Consider the following 27,944-nt stretch of genomic DNA (forward strand, 5'->3'; position numbering starts at 1 on the left):
AGCAGTGTTAAATGTACCTTTCGACTTAAGACATCATGTTTATACGAAGCAAGTGTTTTCAAATTATATCCAAAGCCAATGGATGTAAGCCTCCGATGAGACTTGTGAATACAAGTAACGTTTTATGTGATTCAACAAGTGGTGGGGAAGTAAAGAAAACGTCGCTTTACGAGTTTCACGTAAAAAATGGAGGAAAAATGGTTGACTTTGCTGGACATCTCCTGCCTGTACAATATTCTGATATGGGTGTTGCTGCCTCTCATCTTCACACTAGGAGCAGTGCCTCTCTTTTCGATGTGTCTCATATGTTACAGACTCTCATTAAAGGTAAAGATTGCCTCGCCTGGTTCGAAACATTATGCCCTGTGGATCTTAAAAACATGGAGAATGGTTCCAGTGCTCTGACAGTATTCCTGAATGAAAACGGCGGAATCCTCGATGATCTGATCGTTACCAAAGTAGACTCGGATAATTTGTATGTGGTATCGAACGCCGGACGGATGGAACATGATAAGAATCATATGACAGAACACCTGGAAATATTCAAAACAAAAGGCAAAGATGTACATATGAATTTTCTGGATGTTTCGGAACGAGCTTTGATCGCTATTCAAGGACCAAAAGCGGTTGAATCATTCCAGAATTTGTGCACCAAGGATCTCTCCAATCTTTATTTTATGAATTCTCTGGAAATGAAAGTAGCGGGAGTAGAAGGCTGCAGGGTTACACGCTGTGGCTATACTGGAGAAGATGGCGTAGAAGTTTCTATTCCAGCTGACAGTGCCACTCGAATCTGTGAAATTTTATTAAAATCACCAAGTGTCAGACTTGCGGGATTGGGTGCGAGAGATTCATTACGGTTAGAAGCAGGATTATGTTTGTACGGAAATGATATTGACGACACAGTTACACCGGTCGAAGCTAATCTTACATGGTTGGTAGCAAAGAGAAGGAGAGAAGAAGGTAATTTCATCGGTGCCGGAGTTGTGTTGAAGCAGATCAGGGACGGAGTCTCCAAACGTCGGGTGGGTTTAAGGTTGGAAACGGGTCCTCCAGCTCGCAGAGGAGTGCAGATTTTAAATCCTTCCGACTCCCGAGTAATAGGAACAGTCACTAGCGGATGTCCGAGTCCTTCTCTGGGTGGAAATGTTGCAATGGGATATGTCGAAGAGAAGTTTAAAAAACTGAATACCAACATATCTGTCAACATCCGCAATACCAACACTGAATGTCATATTTCTAAAATGCCCTTTGTACCATCCAAATACTATTTGAAAAAATAATAAACAAAAAATACATTAGTAAACCTTATATATTACGAGATAGAAATCTTATTTTACAAAACTGAAAATAATTTATTTATCAAACGCTTGATCATTAAAGTCTTTTGTCAGCTGAATTGTTGGTTTTTACTATTTTGTATTTGAGGCATTTTTTCAGAATACTTGGACTCCAATTCCATCAGCTTTGTTCCAGACTAAAAATAAATAAGTGGCATAATTATAAATTGATTGTACTATTAAAAGTTACAATTAAAACTATTAAACAATAAGTGAATAAAACAAACCTTTTCATTTTTATTGTTTAAGCAATTTTCTAAACGCTCCTGCATTTTTTTAAGTGAATTTTCATAATTAGACTTTATTCTCTTTAGTTCACCATCCACGTGTTTATCCTTTTCAATAACGTATTCCTGAAATATATAAAAAATGCTATACGGTACTTCAAATGAATAATAAATTCATTCACACATATCGGAGATTAAAATAGTTTTTGAAAATAATAATACAGACTTATAAATTAATACATTATAAATATTTAGGATCAATTTATTTTTCTACTAAAACGGTGCATTTCGTAAATGTATGGAGTTGTAACACAGTACATTGATAATATCAATAGAAATTATTACAAACCTTATATTTAAGAGCTGTTTTCTTTAAAATCCTATATTTATCTTTTAACCTTTCAAGATCTTTTAGTGTGTTTGCAAACTTTTCTTTTACTAACGCAGCTTCAACTAAAGTTTGCTTCTGATTCTTAATATTCTCCACATCGGTATTTAAGTTATCGATTCGCTGGTGATATTTTTCCAAACTTCTTTTGTATTCCTCTTTGAGCTTTTCATTTTGGATATTCATCTTTTCATGTTCTCCTAACTTTGACAAGACTTCTTGCAGTTTTGCCCTTTCTGTTAATATAACACTCTGTAATGAAGCCACTTCTCTGGTTTTAAGTTTTAGTACATCACCGAGTTGGGTGACATTACTATTGTACTGATCTTCGACTTCGGATAGTTTTTGTCTGAAGCAAATTTCCGTTTTTTTAATCTCTTTAGCAAAGTGTTGAGCAACTTCTTCTCTGATTATTTCTTCCATTCTCACATTGACCTAGTAACAAAAGAATAAATGAGATGACTTAATACGGGTAAACATATTTGTACATAATATATATCTGCGGTTTGGATCTAAATAGATTTCTTTTTTTTTTCCCAGCATTTTGTAGAGGGTCAATTTCAATTGAATAAACAATACATTTAACTATTTTATACATATGTGGTAATGTTTTTTATTAATATGTATTTGTTATCAAACACATCACTAATAATTGTATATTGATCAATTCAGTCTAAGAGCATCCGCTACAGGAAGTATTGACAAAATCAAAACACTTCCAAACGAACACAATACATTGCTAATGCTTAGTTTATGTAAAGCAAAAGAAACTTAAAATCAAAAGTGAACTCAATAGCAAAAAAATTGTTTGTGATTATGTAAAAACTTTTGACTTTGTCGGTTTTCCTTGTATGCTCACAATATTCATACACGGTGTGTCCGGAAAGTAACTTTAGTGAGATGATTACAAAGAAGTTATTGAACTTTTCGTTACAACACATCAAAATTCCTCAAAATAGGCTCCTCAGAACAGTTTCCGCGGCAGTCTTGCCAAGTTTGACGCAAAATTCTCAGGTCAAAAAAACGGTAAGTGCTGGTTTCTTCCATCTCTGACAGATCAAATCCGTGCTGAGAAATATTCCTATAGATGCAACTAAAGCTCTTGTAAATGCTTATGTCGTTTCGTGTCTAGATTACTGTAATAGAATATACGCAAATCTCCCAAAATATCCAACTAATAAACTTCAATCTGTTTTCAATGCAGCAGCAAGGCTTATTACGGGAGTAAAAAAATATTCTCACATCTCACAACATCTTCGAGATTTGCACTGGTTAAAAAGCCCAGAGAGAATAAAATACAAGCTTTGCTGGACAGTATTCAAATCCCTTCATGAAATGGCTCCAAAATACCTATCGGACCTTTGTATTTGGGAAAATACATGTCAAAGAAAATCTACTCTTAGGTCAGCATTTGATTCAGAGAGAGGAAAACTTGTCAAAATCCGGCGCTCCCTAAACACTAGATTGGGAGATCGTGCTTTTGCCCGTTGTCGGCCCCTCTGCCTGGAACCAATTGCCTTCAAACTTACGAATCATTGACAGTCCCAGTCAGTTAAGATCCCAACTAAAATCCCACATCTTTAGACTATCATACCCTCAATTTTAAATCTAAATATAATATATCACTTTAGTTTAGTTAAAATGTAAGTTTAGGTATACACTTGTAAAGCGCCATTGAGGTGATTTTTTACAAAAATGGCGCTATATAAATCAGCCAAATATTATTATTAAAACTTGATCGCCATCCTTTACTGTACCGAGTGCTGCCATTTGACTTTTGTACAAGGTCCCAAAATAACTTCCGCGGAAACGCCTGTCCTCACTAGACAGGCGTTTAGTGAGACAGGCGTCACAAGACTGAGAGACCCAGCGTTCATTAGCTGACTTCCCTCATTATCATTCTCAACCGGTACGGGCGCGCTCAGATGTACAGTCGCGCCAAAAAAAATTAATGACATTACTTTCCGGACTCACCATGTATATGTCAACTGATTTCAGTACAAAATGACATTTTTTCTCAATTCGATCTCCATTTAGGAGCCCCCTTTATAAGGGTATACAAGTTCTGCCCTGATTGGGAAGAGTTGAACTAAGCACTTTACAAATCTAAAGATAACGTGAAAATGCAAAGTAAAGCCAAAAACACTGTATCTTCGATACAAAAAAATATAATAAAACGAAGAAAAGTTGGACACCGAATCTACCGATTTCAAATAAGTACCTTAAATATTGAATTTACCCCTACCTGTTGTGTTACATTAGTTTTCCTGTGATCATTATCCGAAAGGTGATTGGTAATTGAAATTTGTTCTTGAATAAGAGTGGGGACAGGTGACGTGCACGCATCTCGTCTGTTCATTAGTTTAGTCTGTTGTGATTGTATGTACTGTTCAAACTGTTTCCCTTTCTCCTTCAAGTCAGTAATCAATCTGTCTCTCTCGCCCTGTAATTCTAAAAAAGTATCGCAAAATTAATGTTTTTGTTCGTAAACATTAATTACATTAGGGTAATCATTACTGTGTAAGCAGATCGGTACACGACGGGATTTTTTCTTATGTCTATGATTTTTAAGTGTTGACCACAGAAAAATACAATACAAGATTTTTTTTCTTTGTCTTTTACCAAAATATGATAATATCGGCCGAAAACAAAATACGTGTTGTCGGTATACTGGTAAAACAATAGCGGAAATTAAAAAAAAAAAAAAATTTAAATTTACCTTTAACTCATCAGTCATCCGTTCATCTAGAACCAGGATATATAAAAATATAGATTTTTAGTCAGTTGCTTGCTATTTTTTGTCAAGTTGTGTGTTTCATTATTTTATTTTTGCGATAGGCCGCATTGTACATATTATTACAGATCGGGAATAACATTAAAAATATATTGTTAACATATTACAACAGAAATGGAGAACATTTTAGAGAAGGGAATATAGAAGTCTAGGCATCTACAGGACTTATAATCTGTCATTGGTTGGTTTAAGTGACCACTTTACGCACTGTGTAACATTCACCATTCTACCTATATTTGAATACCTATATTCTTTCAATTCTTCAATCTGTTGATTTTGTGAAGTTAAAGAGCTGAAACCTTTATTGATGTGGGTGAGATTAATCCGATTGCATTATTCTCTTCTCTAAGCTGTTCTCCATCTCTGTTGTAATATGTTAATATTCACAGCTCCCTAGGGGGTTGAATCTAGTATATATTTATAAAAATTTGGACAAACTCAAAACATTGTTGAAAAATATATTGAATATTTAGAGCAGGTTTTAACGATTCTAATGCAGAACTATCAATCTAAAAAAAAAGTTTTCATTTATAATTTTCGAGCGAAAAATGAGCACGTACAAAACGGCACGCAGTTGGCGTCATGTCATTTTGTCGTCACATGTTATGCTCCCCAAGTGTGCTTCTGACAAACATTGGGTACAAGTATGGCACGGTAACGTAACACGTTTCGTTTGTTCCACAGGGTGCGAAACGTCTTGTTTTTAAGCAATTCTAAACATGCATTTTTTAAACCTCTGTAGAAAATTTATCTGACGTCGCACGGAACAAAATATTGTTAGCTTATTTCACACAATAAAAAAAAAAGTAAAAAGACCCCATATAAAATGGGAAATATACAACATACCGACTTCTGCATTCAATTTCAGAGTCATCTTTTTAGATTCTTCCAGTTCAAGAAGTAGTTTATTCAACTGTACAGTTTGATCATCACATAAGTGTCGGAGATTTTCATTTTCTTCTTTAAACTAAAAAATAAATAAAAAATATAATTGTAAAATAACTTTTTAAACTTTTATTTTATTGGTTGGTTGGAAGAAATTGCCATTTGGCAATAAGCCCGCCAATGTACAAATAACATTATGTACAAAAAGTTAAATAAATAAAATAAATAAAAAAATAAATAAATAAAATATATTATATAAAACCATGTGGGAGGAAAAATTATTTTACTTGATTACACAGTCGCTTCGTAAACGAGATTTCCTTTATCAAAAAAACATTGCGTAATTTTTTTTCATTTCAGTGCATTTTTTTAATTGCAAAAAATTGTATGTTCCTTACCTGATTTGTTATTTCTAAATGTCTTGCAGTAATACTATTTTTTTCCTTTGATTTCGTGTCAGAAGCTTCCATAGTTTGTTGATCTTAAAGTATACAAATTAATATTGTTTATTAATTTATAATTAAACTTAATATGTAGCATTATACAAATAAAAGGACAAAAGTATGCAAAGTTAAAAGTAACCAAAATAAAAAGGTAAAAAAAACACCATAATGATTTTGAGTATGTCTAAATGTTTGGGGTCTAATACTGTATTTGACTATCTGAGTTTATCAAGATTTACAGATTTTGGAATATTATGGAATATAGCAGTCTAGGCATTTACTGGGCTAGCGACTTGTCATCGGCAGGTTTAAGTGTTCACTTTACTCACCGTGTATCTGCCTATGCAGAACAGTGAATGTAGACCTAAGAGTAATAGTACGCCACCCGCTTATAGAGCCGCACATATAGACAAAAAACATTATTTTATGGTACTCAGGTCGAGAATCGCAAGCACAAACCAAAACCGTCCGTTACACGTTTGTTGTTAAACCAAAATTTGGAGTGCTTTTATTTATTTGACGGACTTATGCAGTCCATTCTAACAATGGTGAATACAATTTCTTATAATAAATACAGGCACTAGTAAAATAAAATACAACTATATTTAGTTGTATTTTATTAAATTAAAGCTAGGACAAAAAAGTTACACCAAAAAAGTCCAGATCTTGTCTCGAGTTTACAATACGACACAATCGGGACATTGGTGCATGCAAGCCATAGTTTGTACTGTGTTGATCGAGGAACAGCACATTATTATTTCGCAACCGGCTGATTGGAACATTGAATGCCGCTTGTTCCAGTAACGATGGTACATCAATTAAGCCATTCAGTAAATTAAACATAAATATGGAGTCAATGTTATTCCTATGTTTTTGTAGACTTGAGATTTTTAACATTGACTCCATTTCTCTGTTAGTGTAGTCTCCCCTCTCGAGGCCAATCATCCATGCTACTTTTCTTAGCAAACGATGTTGCACCGATTTGATATGATTTATCCGGCCTACATAGAAGGGGGACCAAATCACGGATGCATATTCTAAAAGAGGACGAACAAGTGAACAATATAGTGTTTTAACCATGAACATATTAGTAAAGTCACTAGATGTCCTGCTATCAAAACCCAAGAGTTTTGGTGACTTGTTAATCATAGTATCAATATGTTCATTGAAGGTAAGTTAGTATTCTATGCAATAGAGCGAAAGGATGTCTGTATAAGCGGGTAGCGAATTATTAGTCTAAGATGCAGACACAGTATTAATAAAAATTTTTAAATGTAAATCAAATATTATAAAAAACAATCGTAGCTGAATCGTATATAACGATAATATACTAAATTTACATTTTAAAAATATTGTATAAAAGATATTTTCATTCTTCATACATATATTATTTGTTTTAAATAAATACAGTCGAACTTGGTTATTACGAGGAAGATGGGACCGATAAATTGATAAATTTGCTCGTTATAAGCGTAATTCTTTATACCAGAGAAAGGTTTTATTTATACAATCGCTATTGCACATTGTCACTAAGTAAACAAGTAAATACATATGTGTACATTTACTCATAATTCACAGAAAAAATTAAAAAAAATGTTAAAGAAAATTATAATAAATGCTTACAAACATACCTATCACATGAAGACATTATTACATTTAAAATCGTCGTATCCAAATTTTTTTGCGAGCTTTTCCGCATGCGCCTTCAATATTGATCCATTGATGGAAAATCCTGCGTTTCTTTGGGTACAAAACTGTTGGAGCAATGCTTCATTGACATATTAGTACAATCGTACTTTCTAATTTTTTTTGTTTCTGTGATATTCTTTTCAAATGCAGACAAATAAACATGCTTATTTTTCCACAATGTTCACACTGTGGATGATAATAGAGAAAACTTTGTACACACTTCCACATTTTTCGCGCCACGTTCGATTTCACGAATAAATGCCACTTTTTTACGAATTAAGAGACACTTTCTCTTGTTAGTAGACATCTTTATAATTCAAGGATTGGGTTTTAACTGATCTGTTCTAGAACTCATTTGACATCACCCACTTGTTATGTTTGCTGTGTATTGAAATAAGCATAGAACATTAAAAAATCTAAAAAAAACCCCAGAAAAACCCCCGAAACAAGCATGTCATTCATAAACTACAAAAGCAGCTGTAAATTGTAACAATGAGCCGAGCCGGCACTTACTAAGTTCACAAAGCTTGGATTTTTAAAAACCATGTGTGTTCATTTTTCAATATTGTCGGCGAAAAATCCAATTAGGTACGTAGACACTTACATAGCTATCATAAACATAATCCGATCCCAACGCCCGGCGGTAATAATCCTTTACGTTACGTAGTCGAAGGTTTGGATTTTATTACTTAGGTTTTTATTTCGAGAATGATGTTTTTAACAATTTAAGATTTTTTGTATAATTTTTGACAATATTTTTGTTCAGTATGTCCGAGAAGTAGCTCATTATAACAGTGAATAATTATATGGGGAAAACCATGAACTAAAATGTCAACTAATGTTTCCTCGTTACATCCGAGATCTCGCTATTTCCGTGATCGTTATAACCGAGTTCGACTGTATGTCATTATAATCTAAGCCCAGCCATACATTTTTATTTATACAACTTCAGTTATTTTTAGAATAAAATAAATACCAACTGCTTGAGGCCGTTGCTGCATAGTGATCTTATACAAGACTAGAAAAGAAAAGATCCACTTACAATTCTTCAAATGGTCATCAAACTGCTTGACCTGTTGTTCTAATAAGTGCTGCCCGAGTTCTTCAACTTTAGATTTTTCCTTTTCTAAGAGAATTTTTAGTTCGTCAACACGAGTGCGCTCCATCTGGAGGTCTTCGTAAATATCTTGGGACTTTAATTCATTCAGATCTTTATTTATTTTATCTTTAACTCCGCAAACCTGAGAAAATACAGAATTAAAAATGGTTTTTTTTAAAACATGTGTCTTTGTTTCAACAATCCATTATAAGGCCTGTTGTTGATGACCGTTTTTGGCAATGAATGGGACCATTGTCTGTTGGCCAGTGTTCGATAGGATAGATGCCAGAGAAACACACAATTCTGTTTTACTTTTTCAAATTATTTTTGAAAAGTGTCTTTAACCATACGAATGTATAACATTTAATATAATTTTTTTTTTAAAACTACAAAAGAGTGTGGAAAGCATGATAAAATCTTACTTAAGAGGATGAACCCATAACTTTTTATTGCGTTTTTCTACTTTTTTTTTTGCCTTGCGTACAAATAATACGCTGTAATATTTTTTCATTCTAGTTGACATTTGGAATGTGTAGTCCACTCACTTCTCAATTTGAAATTGATATTATACATTATATTAATTTATATTGTCAACAGAAGCTTCTCTAAATAAATGGATCGTCAATAAGGACTCCCTTTCCTCACTGGTCCGTTTACATGGCATAAAGATGGTAGTTAACAAGAAGCCAAAACTGCATTGTTCAAACAATTTTTCAGAATGTAATTTTTTAATGTGTTTATTTTTGGCTTCTAGTTTTATGTTTAAAGGTAATTTGATTGTGTCTGCTAATTAGAATATTATCTTTATATTGTAAATTGCAAAGTATTGCTGTAAATTTTGATAATTTGATGATATGCAATAAAATGTAACTTTTATTAAGTCTTATTAAAATACATTTATTTATAATATTTAAAGCACTAACTTTGTGAAACATTATTTATTAATCAATACATAAAAATGAAATAACTTTACCACCACTTATTTTTGTGTACTTTATTTTTTTATGATTTAATAACTAAATAGTTTTGGAAAAAAACACCAAATAACAATAAATATTATTAATTATCAAATCAATGTAAGCAAAACTTCTATTTTGAATATGTTTCCTTTCCCTAAACACGCACATAAACCCCCAGTTTCTACCCCCTCTCTTCTCCCCTAGCCACACCTACTCTACCATCACTGTGTAAATTTGATATATATATTTTTTTTATTCAGAAAACATAGTCATACATAATAAGTATTAAAAACAACAATTTTTTAACATAAAAAGAACAATTAAGTTTTCATAAATTATGCAAAAGATATAAACATTAAGTGTGACAATTTTTTAAAAATAAATAAGAAATTCAAGTGAGAAAAGAATAATTGTTAACATTTGCGTTTTCCATGGAGGTTATCGTTGGTAATTAATTAGAATAAATAAAAATAATGAATGCACACTCCGAGCCATTCATGCACACACACATGAACGCACATATAAAACATACACAAACATATACATAACATGCGGCACATAAACCACTCAAGATGCACATTCAGCAACTATCCCAAATAATCGACCCCATGAAGAAATTTTCTGTAAAAATGCAACGTGCAGTCAAAAATGTCTACATCAATACTGAGTACATTATAATTTTTACAGGTAGTCTAATGAATGAATTAGAGGTATAATTGTTTTTACAAGTTGGTATTCAAAAAAGGGAATTTAATCTGATATAGCGAAGAGGACAACGGAAACCAATGTTTTGTAAAAGATACGGCGAATCAATCATATTATTTAGAATTTTGAAAAGAAAAATTGAATCACACGTAAGGCGCCTTTTTTGTAGTGATTCTATATTAAAATTAATCGCCGTAATCATTTTCAATGTTACCAAAACGATATTCCAGGCTCCTTATAAATTTCTTTTGAATGTTCTCGATTAGATTCATATATACATTATACTGAGGGGACAATACTAATGAAGCGAATTCGAGTTGACTATGCACATAAGTATAGTAAAGAAGTTTGAGTGTATCTGGTTATGAGAATGGCTTGGAGATTCGTAAGATAAACCCTAGAAGTCTATACGCCTTATCCACTTTTGTATTTATGTGATCTCTAAATAAAAGCTTATCATCCATCAGTACACCCAAATCTCTCGCTTTCATTGAACGATTGACAATTTTCCCAGATAGTTTGTAGTCAAATAGTATACTTTTTTTCTTTCGAGTAAATGACATGACAAGACATTTATCAGAATTCAATAATAACTGATTGTCCCTGCAATAGCAACAGATTCTATCTAAGTCAGCTTGAAGAACTTCGCAATCATTTATTGAAGACACAATTTTAAATACTTTATTGTCATCAGTGTATAGCAAAAAAATTGAGTTTTTAATGCATAAACTTATATCATTGATATAAATAGTAAAAAATAAGGGTCCAAGATGCGAACCTTGAGGGACACCTGATGGGATTGGTTTAAATGATGAATTCAATCCTTTGAGTGAGATCGATTGACTGCGGTTACTAATGTAGGAACATTTCCAACGATACAGATTTCCCCATACACCAATGTTCCAAAGCTTGCGAAGCAAGACCGAATGACTTCTTTTATCGAAAGCCTTTGAATAATCCATATATAAAATGTCTACCTGAAAACCTGCATTCATTACATTCAAAACAATATCGGTAAATTCACAAAGATTTGATTCAACTGACCGTTTCTTATAGAATCCATGTTGATTGGGATTAATATGTGGTTTTATAACATCGAAGAGCTGATCAGTTACTATATTTTCAAGGATTTTACTAAAAATGGGAAGAAGAGAAATGGGTCGATAATTAACTACATTATATATATATATATATATTATGATGGTTTGTAACTAACCCTGAAGAAGGTATGATGTTTTTGCCGAAACTAGTTGGTTATTAAATTATTAAAAAATAAAGTGGTAATTATATATATAAAGTATCATAGTTACATACCTCAACATACAAATTTTTGAATTCCTCTATTTGTTTTTGAGCGTCTTTGAGTTGGTAAGAAAGTTTATCCCTTTCTTTGACTATTTCCATGTGTGTAAGTCTATCCAATGAATTTCTTTTGTTTCCATCGGAACTTATTTCTTCATACTTTTCTTCCAAACTAGAGTATTTGGAGAGTAGCTATAAAAATAATTGAACATACACAATATTATATAAAGAGGGAGGGGGGGGGGGGCGTAATTTTCTTCTATATTATTATAAGATTCAAGCTGCTCTATCAGAAACCATTTCACTGCATAAGTATTTAGCTCTCAAGGACAAAAAACTTTTTTCAAGAGAGGAGTTAAGGACTGGATTTTCCTCCGTGGAAGGGATTTGAGTGGAAACTCCTTGATGTTTTTCCGAATGTTTGAGTTTGCTGTTTACCATATTGATGTGCCATGTATTTATTTAAAAATGGTGATATATTCGTATGTCTGTGTTAATTAATTACTCAACACAGGACTTTTAGTCCCATGGAGTTGGGACTTGTCTCAAAAAATGTGTAATAAACTTAAATAAATAAATATTACTAACTTTCAAGCTTTGTTTACATTTACTTTATACTGTTCACCTGTCTTTACAGTGGTTTTTACTGTTAATTTGGTTTTATTTTTTACAAATCTTTTAGATTCATAATTTTTCCTAACAAATCTTTTAAATTCATAAGTTTTGATTCTGTGTGTGACGGAAAATATTAGTGGTTTTTGTTCTGTCTTTAGGACACCAGCGTTAAGACGTTATAATGAATAGATATAGCTATGTAGAATAAATAACTTATTGCCAGTAATCCTTTAATACACATAATATGTAAATTATTCCTTCCCTTGTTATATAATCGAGTGTCCCTGAGCGATGTTCGTACTATTACAGATATTGATTGACTTACAGATGATAATTCCGACATTGTTTTTCCCAATTCAGCTTCCTGTTGCGCACATTTTAATTTTAAATCATCCAAAAGTTCCGGGCGGCAAGATACATTGTGTTCTTCAAATTGGTTTTGCAAGGATTTCAACTGAGATATTTTTTTTTGCTCGGAAGCTTTTAGATTTTCTATTTCTTTTTTTAATCTTACTTCAGCATCTTTGAATGTTTCTATTAACTGGTCCCTGTAAGAGGTAAAATAGATTTTACATATAAAAAACCCAAATGAAACTTATATGGATGAGTTATCTACTCGTATTTTCAATATGTAGCATCTCCATACGGGATAATTTTACAGTTTTTTTTTTTATTGGAATCCATTTTCAAAATTGCACTCACATCGGTGGCCTCTCAAGTGTTATGGCTAAGATACTTGACTCATGCACGGAAGGTTTTGAGTTCGATTCCCGGTGAGAACACAAAAAAAGTGATTTTTCTCAAGTTTGGGTGTTTTGAGCTATAATTCACTACTGTAATTGGACCTCCTGGCTTTTCATGGTGCAAGAAAAAAAAGACAATCAATGTGTAATGCTTTAGATACAGATTTAGAAATAAAATACACATATTAAGAGTACATACTTGTTTTTGGTAAGGCTAGAACACCCAGTAGGGAGATGAAAAAGCAAAAAACGAAGAAGAAGAGTACTTGTTGATTAATAAGCAGCCGAGGGAAATTATTTTCAGTTGGTGGAGATGGTGGATATTAGAAATAGGCACTCATGGCCCAACCTGTAAGTTGGAGATTTAAAAAAAATAATAATTTAAAATTGTGAATATTCTGGAAAATATGACTGACTCACTTTTGCTGAATGGTTTTATTTAATTTTTCAATTTGTTCCTTTTTAAGTTTTTGTGCAGCCAAAGTCTTTGATAGCTCGTTTCGAAGTAACGCCACTTTATCTGCTTGAGAAGAAAATCCCCGCCCTACAAAAAACATTCCAGAAATTTAAGACTGGAATAAGAAAACAAAGGCAAATGCATATCATTATTAAATAGTAATGAACAATATTTTGTGTTTGTCCAAATTATTGTAGACAAGTTGGATTTCCTTCCAAGGGAGTTATTATATAGTAATAAATAGTTATGGTTTATTAACATAACAATTTTTATAATCTGCTACATTTTTATGTTTGCCTGACTAGGTGCAACCCATTTTAAGGCAGACATTTTTATATGTAGCGCAAAATAATAATTAAACATGACTACCTACTATGCTGCAGTGTATTTATTATATAAGTTTAATTATCTATAAATAAATTAGACATTTTTGTAGAGGGGTAAAAAATTGAGAATATATTTGTTAAGGTGGTTTTACATGGCAATATTTCACTGTCCCTGGATTGGCATTTGAAGCGTAAGATTGATCACTTTGGATCCCTGTAAGAAATGATCGAGATAAATGCAGTGCCCTATGCACTATCAGGTGCAGATTAGGGTTTGATGATGGTGATGAAATAAACATATCTACAGTATCTGCATACCCACATGTCCTGGTAGGGCATACCACGATAGTCTCTCCTAAAGTATACTGAATCTGGGATTACTTACTATAATTGATTGAATTACCAGTTTTAGATGATCTAAGTTGAACGAAAGAATCCGATTCTCTTCCTTCGGACAATTGTTCGAGAACAGCCTCCAATTCAGATTGCTCTTCTTGTAATCTGATAAATTTAGTTCTATAGTCCACGAGTTCTGTTGCAGTCGCCTCTAGCTTACCCTGAAGAAAATATGTACATTTAAAAACTATTGATTCTTTCACAACGTATGCTTTTTTAATTATTTACATTAAAGATAATGTTTCCTCACTGGGGAGTCCTGTGCCGAGGGACACATGCCTTACTAAACATAATCTGAAATATACCTTGAACATAATCCTTCTTTTAAAAGGCACGCACTATCCTGGATTCAAACTAAAGATATGAACTCTTTTTTTCTATGATATATTTTGTTGCCCTTTAATAATAAGGAATATTTTAATGTTTTTTTTATATTTTTTATTTTCTTTTAATTACTATAAAAAAAATTTACTATATAATCTTTTACAGAATATTTTATTTTCTCTTTCTTACGTTACACAAAAATATTATAACTGTTGATTTATTATAGGAGCAAAAATTCATTAACATTTTCTTGTATACCCACGAACAGGCCACGCCTTTGTGGGATTTTTTTGTTTACTATTTTTACTATTGATATGTATTTTATTGCTATGTAATTATCCTTTATTTTTGAATACTCTGTTTTACCTCTTATGTATATTGTAAAAAAAACAAAAAATTTAATAAAAATAAAAAATCTTATAAAACTCACAAAACTAAACTCTTTTCTACCTATTAGGCCTGATCCACCCCACCCATCAATCCGTGCGCAACTCACCTCAATACCTATTATCCATTACTCATCATTGTTCCTTTTACGTATGCTCGGTATCACAAGTTTGCGGGGCAGAGGGAGCATTGCCTTGCTTATGATGGCCTTTAAACTTCTGAATGGGTTAATTTATAATACCAAAATTTTGGAGCATAAAAGTATATGTACCAAGCAACAATTGAAGAGCTAGGCAACACAGACCTTTGTTCTATCTGATGATACCTGTGGGGAGGATAATTGGTCTGTTGAACAGCTTACCGAGAGAGGTGGATCTTTTCTATGCTGGGATTACCAATTTTAGACTCTTCTCTCTATGTATCATAATGTGTATTAGTTACTACTATTGTTTTTATGGATATGTTGTACAATAAAATTTATTGTGCACTTTTTTTAAAACATTATTTTGTAAATACCTAATCATATACGTACATTGTAATGACGAAGTTCAGTGTTTTTTTATTTGTTAATAAATTGTAAAACTAAGCCAAAAAATATTTTTAGAAATTTCTATGTATCATATTATCAGTACTATAATTTTTTTAAGTTTTGTATTTCTGATATACTCCGCGTTTGACATCTCAAGTTCTCTTCCACCTCTTCTCGGTTAGTTTTGCCGATTGGTCCGTTGACGGTAAGTAAACAGAAATCTTCCACAACTCTCTTATCATTGGTTGATTCATATAAACTAGTGGCGTCGTTCAAAGTACATGGTTTTTATATATTTTTTTAAATCCTTTATTTTTAAGAAACTTTGCTGTATTTAATTTTTTTTTTAATGCTCTATTTTTTACCGCGTGTAAGAAAACATTTTTTGTATCTAATTTCCCGTAAGGCTGAAGTTCCTTATTGGGAGGCGTGCTGCATTGTACATTTAATTTTAAAAATCTTGATAGCAATATAATAAAGTACTTACTAATTGTCCTTACAGACAATGGAAGTAGGTTGTACACTTTAATGGATACGCAAAAAATAAATACACCAAACTCCCGTTTTACCCAATATACCTACTCATCATTAATGGTAAACGTGGTTTCAAAATAATTTGGTGCAAAAAATAGATTTGATTTTCAAATATTGATTAAATAATGCGTATTAGTAATACTATGTATTGGTTTTTGGAGTTTCCTACTCAGTAGGCATAGAGAGGTATATGGAAGGCTCCAGATATTTTAAGTGATGTAAACGATCTTGTACCAAATTTGCGTCTATTCTTTGGGCTGCTATTTTGAACGCTCTGTAACGTAATTTACATATTAATTACGCATTAACAAAGCATTTTCTGCGCCCGTGAGAGCGTTCATAATCACACCCTTGAAAGTGATAGATCTTTGTCACCATTTTTTAAAAGCACTATTTAAAAATTAAGATACAATAAACAATAATTCATTTCTATAACCACTCACTGTTTTTATTGATTTTCATTCAATTTAGCGCAAAAATAAGATTTAGTTAAAACGTAATTGGCTTTTAGTATTGACTACACCAATGTTCAGATTGTGTCATATTGTATATTCGAGAAAGGATCTAAACTTTTTTAGTGCAAGTCTTATTAAATAGACTATACCTTCAACAATGCTTTAAGTATGTCCAAATATTTGTAGACAGGCTAGATTTCCTCCCTAGGGAGTTATTTAGAAGATCTAAATTTGTTGCAAAAGAGATGGAAAACATTTTTGAGAAGGGAATATGGAAGTATCAAAAATGTTTTCCATCTCTGTTGCAACAAATTAAGATCTAAATAACTCCCTAGGGAGGAAATCAAAAGGAAAAAAGAAGAAAAAAAATGGAAGATTGTATTTAGGCGTTGCCTAGTACGGGAAATAGTTCAACTGGGTGAATCACACTAACATGATAAAGGTTTCAGCTCTTTTACTTCGCAAAAGTCAACAGATGGAAGAGTAGAGGAAATGTGGATGTTTAAACATAGGGAGAATGGTGAATGTTACAGTGTGTAAAGTGGCCACTTAAACCGGTCAATGACAGGTCATAAGCCCTGTAAATATCTAGGCTTCCATATTCCCTTCTCAAAAACGTTTTCCACCTCTGTTGCAACAAATTTAGACCATACCTTGTCTCGAGGTCTTTTTTTTTGTCCTGCTTTAGTTATTCTTTTTGGTCAAATTTTCTTTTAATCATACTTATTTTTTTTAAAAATGGCCATTATGTTATTGTAACTAAATAGACTGTATAAATAAATAAATTATAAAAATAATACTAACCGCCATGTCTTTGAATTGCATTCTTGCTGTGTTTCTTTCAACAATCAATTGAGAGATTTTCTCCTTGAGGTCAGCAGATTCATTGGCAGCTAATCTGTGTTGAGCCTCTTCTAACTCCATTGCTAATTTGTTAATCGTAGAACCTTTCTCAATGAGGAGCTCCTCTTTTGACCTTTCTAAATCCCGATATCGTGACTCCAAAATCAGGTTTTCATTTTCCTGCAGAAAAATTGTATTGAATTGGGAAAACAAAAATGATTGTATTGTAGAATAGTTAAGTACAGTAAAACCACCTTCTTACGTTTTTCAAGGGAGCAAGAAAAAAATGTGTGGAAAAATTAGGAATTTCATAAAAATAAAATTGATTTGCTACACTAAAGTGTACATATACTTGCAGAAAAATAGTAAAAATGGTGATAAGTGGACATTGACAATATTTTAATTCCTATTTTCAATGATTTCACTAAAAATATTTATACATTTTTTCAAACAATATTATGTAATCTGTTTTTTTATTTGATTTAAAAACGGCATGTTAAAAATATTTTATGTGTAAATAAAAAAAAAACGAAAATAGAATTTTTCCCCTACATGTTGGGAAATTTTATTTATACGGTATCACTTTTTTTCTATGGCATCACTAAAAACAACATTATCGTACCTGTAAAAATAAAGAATGACGCAAAAGACAACAATAAAATATTATTTGATTTTGTTAACGTTTTGCCAGTTAACAGTGTCAGTATAAGATAATGACAGATCATTTCCTCGATTGCAATTTTAAATCCAAAATAAACCACCAGATCATGACCCGACAAGTATCGGCACAGCTGCTGATGGTACCACGACAGAAAAACTACTATGGTGACAGAACAATGGGTAGTGTAGTACCAAAACTGTACAATTTAATACCAGCCAAAAATCGTGAAGAAAAAAACCTAATTTCATTTTAAAAAATAATCAAAAAATTATTAAATAGCAAGTGAAACTTAAGTGTATAAATATATTTTATTCTTCAATTATTATTAAACTATGTACTTATAAATTTAAAAAAAAAATGTAATGTAATCCGCAGACAAGCTTCGGCTTTGCGGGAACAAAAATACAATTATGTATGTTACTTATTTGTTAAAATGAATAAAACTTAAAAAAAAAAAAAATATATAGATCGCGGCATTTTTTTTTCCATTTTTATGACAACTTTTCAAACTATCTTTTTTATAACTTTAAATATTTCTATTATGTTTTAAACATCACAATTTGATGATACTACAACTTTATTGTTTCTAAACGTTTGTCAACTGCGTATCATGATTTGTACGTCAATATGAAGTTTTTGTTCAAATGAAAAGTAAGACTCTAAAGGAAGATACTTAAACAAAAAGGTCAATTAAACTACACCTACTTTGAATTTAGGTTAAGACAATAATTTATCCTTTAATTATTATTTAGGTATATAAAATGCTTCCAATGTCAATTAAACATTGTAATATTTTGAAACATGTAAAAGTTGTAGCTAGTTGGAGCACATGATGTCCACAAGAGCCAGCTCCTATGCATCCTCCCGAGTCAGGTCCGCGTTCAGTAGTTTTGACATGAACTGCCGATGAACAGACAGCAGCGGATGCCTTGTGAAGTAGACAAGCGCGATTAAAGCTCTCAAGAGCCATTAGAAAACTACCCAAAAGTGAAAATACCTTCAGGAAATATGATCGTAGAGATCTGCTAAGTCATACAGCATCAAAAGATTCCTCTGTAGCAAGTCTCTTTCAATCAATTAATATCAAATATCAAATAAAAGCGTCACCAGGAGATAACTCATAATATGTGTTCCAGAAATTAATTCAGAACACATAATACAGGTAAGACTTACCTGATGCATTATGAGCCTTTTGAAAAACAAAATCCATGGATGATCAGGATAAAAAATTGTCAGAAATGTACAGAGCAACCATAAAGTAAGACATTGACCCAGGTATGGACGATAAAAACAAAGGACAATGGGAAAGTAAATTAAAGTTATCATAATATGGACTCAATATACATAATATGTATATATTTATTACTAATATGCAAACGTGTTTTTTTTCTGTCCTACTTAATTTATTTTTATATTCACCTATTGTTTTTATTTTTGATTTAAGTAACCTTAAATTTTGGATGATTCCAAATATTATAAATATAATTATTACAAACATTTATATTTTTTTTATTTGAAGCACTAACTTTATTAATATTCATTACAATAAATTAAATATAAAACAACCTTGTTTTTAACAAATCTTAGAAATTAAAAAAGCGATTCATAATGAGAAAAAAATGATAAATAACCAATAAACAATATTTCCTTTAGTCTACTCCTGTCTAGTTTTAAAGATCGTATCTATCTCACTTCACACTTCCCATAATTAAAAGAACAACATGACAAAAACACTTGAATTACTAGCTCCATAAGTATCAATAATGTAATCCTTTAGTTATCACTGTAAAAATAAAATAGGATAGAATTAATTAGTTAAGTAAACCTTGATAAAGAAGCATGTGTAGCTTTGAAAGCGGTCGGTAGAAAAAAAGTGCTTAAAAACAAAGTTGTTTTATATTTATTTTATTACATTTTGATTTCTTTCACTTTACATTTTGTAAAATACATTTTGGAGTGTATATTTATGTATGTAAAAGCCTACAGGGCGTTTAAATAAATTTTAATCAATATAAATTAACAGTTTTAATGGTAGGTAAAACTCCAATATAATATTTTGTTACCTTTTCCTGCAGTTTGTTTCTGACTTTCATTAAATCCTTTTCTAGATGATTAGTGTCCTCTTTGTACCTACAATAAAAAAAATATTTATTAATTTGTACACATGAAAACTGTATTACATAATTTTATATTATACTATTTTACGAGATATTGCTACGATATTTAAAATGTAGATTCCTTTTCAAGTACAAGAGTTTGAGATGAATTATGTTTGCAAAAAAAGATCAAAATAAAATATTTTAAAAATCAACAGATGGAAAAATTGAAGAAATGTAATATTTAAACATAGGCAGAATGATGAATGTTGCACATTCTGTAATGCGATCACTTAAACCAGTCAAGCCCCGAAAATGCCTAGACTTTCATATCCCCTTCTCAAAAATGCTCTCTATCGCTGCATATTTATTTAATCTAATATCGACACATCCTACGTACAACTGTGTAACTGAAAAAAGTAAATTTTAAAGGAGAGCGTTTTAAAGATTTTTTAAAAATAAACTCGTGATATTTCGCTGTTCTTACGTAGTAAAGCTGTGAAATTTGGCATAACGCTTTTAATTGAGTTATTTAATAAGATAAAAAATAAATGTTCTTTCTGAGAACACTAGTTTTTGTTTTATCACACATACACACTTACGCTACTATACTTTGCTACGTAACCTGTCATCAATACTGTAAGTTGCTGATACAGGCTTATTCAATGGGATTCATTGAAATGTTTCACGTGTATCTGCCTAGTTACATAGTTTTACTCGGTACTTCATTTGATATCTTCCCCTAAATTGTTCACTAACACAGCTTTTACCAAAAAATTGTAATAAAATACGGTCTTATATTTGTTTATGTATCGCTGTCACAACATTAATATTAGATCATTTTCATTATTTTGATAAGCGTATATTTCAAAAATGCAACAGTCGTATAACCGTGGATGAGGCAGTTACACAGTTGTACGTAGGATGTGTTGATATTATCAATTAGTTCCTATTTTCATTGAATTATTATTTGATATTATTGTTAAAACACTACGTATTTTCTTTTTTCTTTTATATGAACCCTAGAGGCTTGCACTCACCATCTCAAGATTGGGAATAAATACTTATTATTAATCACAAAAACCCCATTTTATTTTATTTCTAAGTATTCTATTTATGTACTTAAAGATAGGTCCAACTGTTGAAGTGAGTGATGTAGCGGAATATTTATATGACGAATGTGTGGTAAAACTAAGACAAAATCAAGGAGTGCTGTGTTAGTTTGGACATGTAGAATAAATTGACAGCAAAAGAACGGCTAAAACAATTTACAATAAGAATGTTGATGGATGCAGAAAACGACGAGGACTAAGAAAGACATGGTATGACCGAAATCCAACAAATACTTGAAGAGAGACATGTCATTTTTCAGTCATTCAAGGTGGCAACTAAAACCAGCCAAAAGCCCTGTAAATGCTTATAAATCCATATTTCTTTTTCTAAAAGTTCTTTATGCATGTTTTAATATCACACCCCCCGTCAAGGGTGCTGAAAGCATAAAAAAAAACTGTGTTTGGAGTTCAATATGACATTGAATAGGATTTGGTGTGTTTTCTGTGCCAGATTGCCATAGCTAAAAAGTTCATTAAAACCGCATACGAGTGCATAATGGCATTCTAACATGATATTTATTTATAGTCATAACACATTATTGTTAAGTGTCAAAATTAACAATCAAATATATTTTTTAATAAACAATTGTTGTTATTGAATATATATTACAATATTGAGTACATTGTTTTATATTGAACTGTGGTGAAAAATCTCAAATGTCAAAATGTTCAAAGTCATTTTTCTCAGTTCGATGCATTTAAACTTGTGGCACTCAGATGGACATGTCAAAAGTCGGAATAATCATCATGCGTGCATGAGAAGATATGCAGAGGCAGAGTGACGTGGTGTTCTATCTTCTCTGCCCACCTCCACGAAGAAACGGCTTGATAGTTTGTTTGCTTTTTGTTTTATACAATGGAGAACAAAAAACAATATTGGTTTATCCAAATTTAAATATAGATAGGTTAACCTTTCTTGTTGGGCTTTGAATAGTGCGTCAGTAGATTGTGCAGACTCTTTATTCATCTTGGCAGCCTGTAGTCTCCTCTGTGTGTCCATCAGGCTGGCCGTGGTGGCGGTCACTTCGGCGTTCAGTTCCTCGTTCCGCGCTGCAATGATCCCCAGCTTACTGTTCAGGCTGGACATCTGGTGCTCCACTTCGGCAATACGGTGTTTGCTATTAGCTGAAAGTATTTTGGACACTTATGCGCGGAAGCGAAACATACAACTGACAGAAGAAAGATAAGTACATCATCATCATTATAATGGGGTACCGCATTGGTACTTCAATGAGGAAGTTTAGTGGTTAAAAAGAAAGAATTACTTTATGTTTTATTATCGCTACGATTTTTTTTTAAGTTTTGTAATTTTGAAAATCTCAACGAAAGTTAGAAATTACACCGTCCGAAACGTCACAAGTTCTGGTTGGTGAGCGATCAAATCTCACATATAAATCATAAAACATAACTGCCTAGAATACTGGAGCATACTAGAATACTGTTCCATAATTTGGGACCCTTCTGAGTTGAACCACATCATATTCTATTAAAGCAATTTTTGCAATATTTATATAATAAGGAATATAACTACGAGTATTATACATTCTTGTGGCTATCATTATTTCTAGAAGGGATTATTATTATATTATTATAGATAACTTATACGGCATTATTTTCATAATACAATACCTTAAGGGCTCTTTACGAAGTGATTCTATGAATATCAATTTAATTTAAACTTAGAAATGATAACTTAAGTAAAACAATTTATTTTGTAATCACATACTACAGATATATCTAAATGATTTAGAGAACAAGTGGGTTTTTAGTTTTTTCCGAATCGTCACTTCACTCTCACAGTTTTGCACTTCTCCTGGGAAAGCATTCCATGCAATAAGATCTGCGACCGCAAATGCATTCTCATTGAGTTTAGTGCGCTGGTCGCGTAGAGGTATAAATAACTTTTCCTATCGCCGTAGATGTAGCTGATTTAAGCATAAGACGTCTGCCAGCCGGTTCATTTGGAATGAATAGATATTATAGTTCATCCTTAGATATTCCGGAGCAGAGTTGTGCAGTGACGTATAGATAAGCCAACAGGTTTGTATTCCACACTCGGAAAACATAACTAGTGAAATTCCCGAAGTAGATTAATATATGCCTGAACTTAGAGATTACAAAAATAAGTCTCGCTGCCACATTTTATATAGCAGGCGAGTCATTTTATGTTCGTAATTACCGACTAGTTCTTGTGACTGCTGCAAGGAGAGCTGGGCTCGTTCTCTCTCTGCTTCCGCTACGGCTAATCTTGAGTACAGTTCGTCATGGGCAGCTTCAGCATCCCTCCTACAAGTTGACAACTGCTCGCTTAGTCTCTTTACTTCCTGTACTCTCATCTAAAAAAAATGAAAAAACACGTATTTAAAAAAAAAATATTTTCCATCAAAGGGTTAAAGTAGGCTCTCATAAAGACAGAAAAGATGCCTGTTTTAAAAAGTCTGTTTTCCAATCTTACGGAAAATGTTACAAATTTAATCAAAACTATTATGAGTTTATACACAAATACTGGATTTAACTTTTTAGGAAGTTTATTCAGATAAAAGATATTTTTACAGAGATGGAGAAGCTTTCTGAGAAGAAAATACGTAAGTTTGGGAATTTACATGGTTTATCGACCTCTAGGTAGAAGTAGATTTAAAGACTCAACAAGCCGATTCTCAGTGCAACATACAACCCAATTTTTACTACTCTGTAAACTATATCATGAAAGTAAAAGAAAAAACTGAAAAGAAAAAGAATTATTAATTAAAGTTTAAAAAAAAACAAATACGTAAGCAGTCAATAAGTTATTTTCATTCATATATAAACTTTTAATAGATAATTAGGATTTTCAGTACTGTAAAAACTATCAAGGTCGAATTTTTCCCATTTTTTATATTTATCTGAAGGGGGGGGGTGGGTATTTCACCATCTCCTTGTAAATTCTGATTTTAAAAATCCGTACGATTAAATGCTCTAATTTTTACCGGGTGCAGGAAAACATTTTTAAATCCAATTTCCCTTAGCACTGAACTTCCTCATTATTATTATTATTATTATTATTATTATTTATTTATTTACATAAGTTTATTGTACATTATTTGAGAAATAAGTCCCAACTCCATGTGACTAAAAGTCCTGTGTTGAGATGGGACTAGCAATTAGTTGACACAGACACATGAGTATATCACCACAAATATAGGATCAGAAACATAAAAAAAAATTTTTTAAAAAGACATACAAAATATATTAAAGTAAGATTTTAAATTAATAAATTTATTTGTAGAAAATTAGTATAGAAATAGAATTTTGAAAAATAATTTATTTGTATATGGCACATCAATATGGTAAACAGTAAACTCAAATATTTGGAAAATCATCAAGGAGTTTCCTACTCAAATCCCTCCCACTAAGGAAAATCCAGTTTCCTTTCTTGAAAATAATTTTTGTCCTTGAGAGCTTAATACGCTCTTCCAAAATATTGAACACTCTCGGTGCGATAAATGAGAGATGTCTCTGAGCAAAAGAATACAGTACAATAAATTTATACAATAAGTTTCATTAACCAAGATGAATAAATGCCAAAACTATGCAGAAAGATATATTTTTAGTTGATTAGTCAACATCCTTCAAATTATGTACATTATTTTGGATGAGTTCTTTCCACCACCAAGACGAGGAACATTTTAAAATCTACATTGTTTTTCTTACTTGATAAAAAACATGTAATTGATCCTCATTTTGCCTTGGATTTTCGTCCGGAAGATCCGGTTTGGTTTGGATGAGGAGATGTCTCAGAGCTATAAAACAGAGAATCATTACAACAGGTAATCCTAGTGAGGACCTAAAAATCCATTTTTTCATATTCTTAGCATTAAAATAAAATATTTTAAAAAGGTAGTATATAATATAAAACATTGCAGTTTGAACTACTTGGAAAATCAATATTTATTTATTTTAAATTTTCAACTACAATGAACAAATACTTTGACGGACTGATCGCTGAACACGATAACTTCTAGCCAACCAAAAAGCAGACTGGTCAAAAGAAGAATTGGTTAAAAATTTGTACTAAAAAAAAATACATGCATGGAAACACCTAATTAATTAAAAATAACAGCTGTTTTTTTAATAGGGAGATAAAGCTTGCACATTATGAACTTAATAAAAGTAAATTATGTTTTACAGAATATTTCACAGGAATCAAACCTAGGACCTCAAAAATGGTAGGCGATCACACCAACCACTACACAACGAGGCGGACTTGTCTCCACTTGATTCCCATTTTCAGGATTTTTATTTGAGTGCAAATACTCATAGAAAACACTCATCCAGGATTCTGGTTCTATTTCACAAACAGAACAGTATTTTATATCTGCCTGGATACATAGTAGAGCACAAAGTTAGAGCTTCAAAAACATATTTTTTTAAATTATTATTTACTCAAATATAAAAATTTTGAAAGTTGTAAATAACTGGGCTAGAAAAAATCATGTTATGGTAGAGCGGGATTTGGAACTCAGACCTCTGATTCTTGAGTCTGCAACCCAACTGCTGGAACACAATCTGGTTCCAATATTTCTATTGTTATCATGTACGAGAAAACATATTGAAAATAAAAATTTGTTGTAAAATAGAGTTCTTACTATCATATCCTGTAATGGGTGCTTGATAGCAATGCTGATGGTGCTCGGTCAAGACTTCATTTTGAAAATGCTCTTGACCAGAATTAGGTGACGTGTAAATTGGAGAATTATTCACAGGAATCCTGTTTCCTTCACTGAAGCCATTGTAGTTATGTAAGTCTTTCTGGGACATTCCGTGATGAAGAATGGCTCCATTTCCGGCATCCGCATTCGCTCGACTGTGACTCGCATGTACTAATTGTTCGTTGCTTTTGTAATTATTCAAATTTTCAGATTGCAAGAGTTCGGCTTGCAAATTTAATGGAGGGCCATTATCAAAACCTAAAATTGAATAATCATCACAAACTCTTATTTGCACTTGATTGTGCATCGGTGAGGTAAAATGCAGCGTATCCCGTTCATCTGTTACAGGAATGTAAGGTGATCAGTCTTACTCTTCAAGTGCCTGAGGTAGTGAAATATTGCTGTGTGCATTATAAACAAATATTTCATACTGACCTTCCCGGCAATCGAATCCGGGACTCGAGCATGGTAAGAAATTTGTGCCAACCAGAATACTACAAGGATAACTATTTTCCACTCAATTTACTTTTCGGGATTTTTACATGAGAGTAGGTTCAAGATTTATCATTGACATTACTGTATTCTTCATCCGCCTGGACAGAGAAAATTTGCTCAAATAAGGAGTTCATCGTTGAAACTGAGGCCTATTTTGCAGAGCTAGGCAATACCTTAGGAATACCTAGGACGTTGGGAAACGAGTATAACCCTAAAAGAGGACTGAGTTGAAAAACACATAATTTGTTTTTGAAAAAAATGGCATCTTCATTCCTAATACGGGTTCTTGTTGAGCCACCCTCATATATCTCAAAACGTCTTTTTTTGACGTTCATCCTTTATATCTTGTACCCTTCATTTATTGATTCATATAATTTTATTTCATTTACATGCAAACATATATTTTTTTCAATTCTTAAATTTTAAAAGGAGAAAAAATAATATCAAAATGGTAGATTTTATAGAAGTATACTTATAGCAACAACCTTGACAATAACACTACTCAAAACCATTGAACCACAGAAAAAATAGTCATTTTTAATTATATTACTTACATATTATGTACTTACATGTATGTTCAAATTAAAGAACATTTTTTTGTAGATTACCTATAAAATAGATCACGGCTCGCCACGGGTAAACGTTGTGTTAAAAAAAATATGATAAAATGCATAGTTTCAATTTCTTCCAGTAATAATAAGTAATCATACCTTTCTGTGGTGGAATATTGTTTCTTGATAACCGTGAATGAGATACATTGTGCATGGATATAAAATTAGAGCTGTCATTGATAGACTCATCATCGTCATCAATAAAGTCATCAAAACGATTCTTGAGATCATTTTGAAGCTGAAATATGAATGCCAAATGAATATTATTGCTCGCGAAAAAAAATGGGAAGTAAAAACAATATTTAACTTTGGTAAACAACAATGTAGAATTGAGATTTGATCCATATGGATTTTTAGTTCTGTAAATAAAACGTGTTAATTCTTCAAAAAGATTTAATAAAACGGAAGAAAAACCTCTTCGTTGCGTCTTTTCTGATCTTCAATCGCTTCTTCTTCCTCAAGTCGCTGACCACTTGTATTCAAATGAATACTGCCGGCACCATTGAATAAACTCATTCCGGGACCATCCATTTTATTAGTTTCATATGGAAGCAAACAACGAAATACTTTGTATATACATAGATTTAATGTTCTTATTTATAATGTAGCCAAAAACCGGTTTTGATATGCAGTTATAATCGCTTATAATGTCACGAAGGCGAACTGTCACAAAGCATTTTGCGAAAATGAGCGGCAACGTAAACAAAAAACAAGGCTACGAAAAATGAAAACTGATATCGTTGACCTCGAATTAATTTTTGTCTATGACAAATGCACTCTAGTGTTGCCATAACTTTTTTTTGCCAAATGAAAATTAATTTCATGAAGTTCCTACAGTACA

General features: G+C 31.9%; 2 protein-coding genes across 3 annotated transcripts; one reads left to right on the top strand and one right to left on the bottom strand.

Annotated features, from left to right (window-relative positions):
* On the top strand, positions 1 to 1,399 carry LOC148280735 (aminomethyltransferase, mitochondrial-like). Its single transcript, XM_088227941.1, has one exon. The coding sequence runs from the start codon at positions 36 to 38 to the stop codon at positions 1,281 to 1,283; it is 1,248 nt and encodes a 415-aa protein (XP_088084067.1). The 5' UTR covers positions 1 to 35; the 3' UTR covers positions 1,284 to 1,399.
* Positions 4 to 27,869, bottom strand: LOC148280736 (uncharacterized). 2 transcript variants are annotated; one of them, XM_088227940.1, is made up of 19 exons: positions 27,518 to 27,869; positions 27,203 to 27,341; positions 25,935 to 26,255; positions 25,000 to 25,088; positions 23,489 to 23,645; positions 22,221 to 22,434; positions 20,165 to 20,231; positions 17,402 to 17,620; positions 14,376 to 14,529; positions 13,610 to 13,733; positions 12,772 to 12,994; positions 11,844 to 12,023; positions 8,809 to 9,007; positions 6,033 to 6,115; positions 5,596 to 5,716; positions 4,201 to 4,406; positions 1,917 to 2,390; positions 1,568 to 1,693; positions 4 to 1,477 (listed from the first exon to the last, which is right to left on the bottom strand). In XM_088227940.1, the coding sequence occupies exons 1-19, from the start codon at positions 27,632 to 27,634 to the stop codon at positions 1,391 to 1,393; spliced, it is 3,300 nt and encodes a 1,099-aa protein (XP_088084066.1). In that variant the 5' UTR covers positions 27,635 to 27,869; the 3' UTR covers positions 4 to 1,390. The 2 variants fall into 2 exon arrangements, with proteins under 2 accessions (XP_088084066.1, XP_088084065.1); XM_088227939.1 differs by having other exon boundaries at positions 14,358 to 14,529.
* Positions 27,870 to 27,944: the final 75 nt, after the last annotated feature.

The sequence above is a fragment of the Micrasema longulum genome, unplaced genomic scaffold (assembly GCF_059751315.1).
Source record: "Micrasema longulum isolate JH-2025_06_02 unplaced genomic scaffold, ASM5975131v1 h1tg000548l, whole genome shotgun sequence".
Lineage (NCBI taxonomy): Eukaryota > Metazoa > Arthropoda > Insecta > Trichoptera > Brachycentridae > Micrasema > Micrasema longulum.

Coding starts and splice junctions, on each gene's coding strand:
- LOC148280735 (XM_088227941.1), top strand. CDS start 36: ATGTTTATACGAAGCAAGTGTTTTCAAATTATATCCAAAGCCAATGGA.
- LOC148280736 (XM_088227939.1), bottom strand. CDS start 27,634: ATGGATGGTCCCGGAATGAGTTTATTCAATGGTGCCGGCAGTATTCAT. Junction 27,342..27,517: donor AGAAAAGACGCAACGAAGAG/GTTTTTCTTCCG, acceptor TTCATATTTCAG/CTTCAAAATGATCTCAAGAA. Junction 2,391..4,200: donor AAACTAATGTAACACAACAG/GTAGGGGTAAAT, acceptor TTTTGTTACTAG/GTCAATGTGAGAATGGAAGA.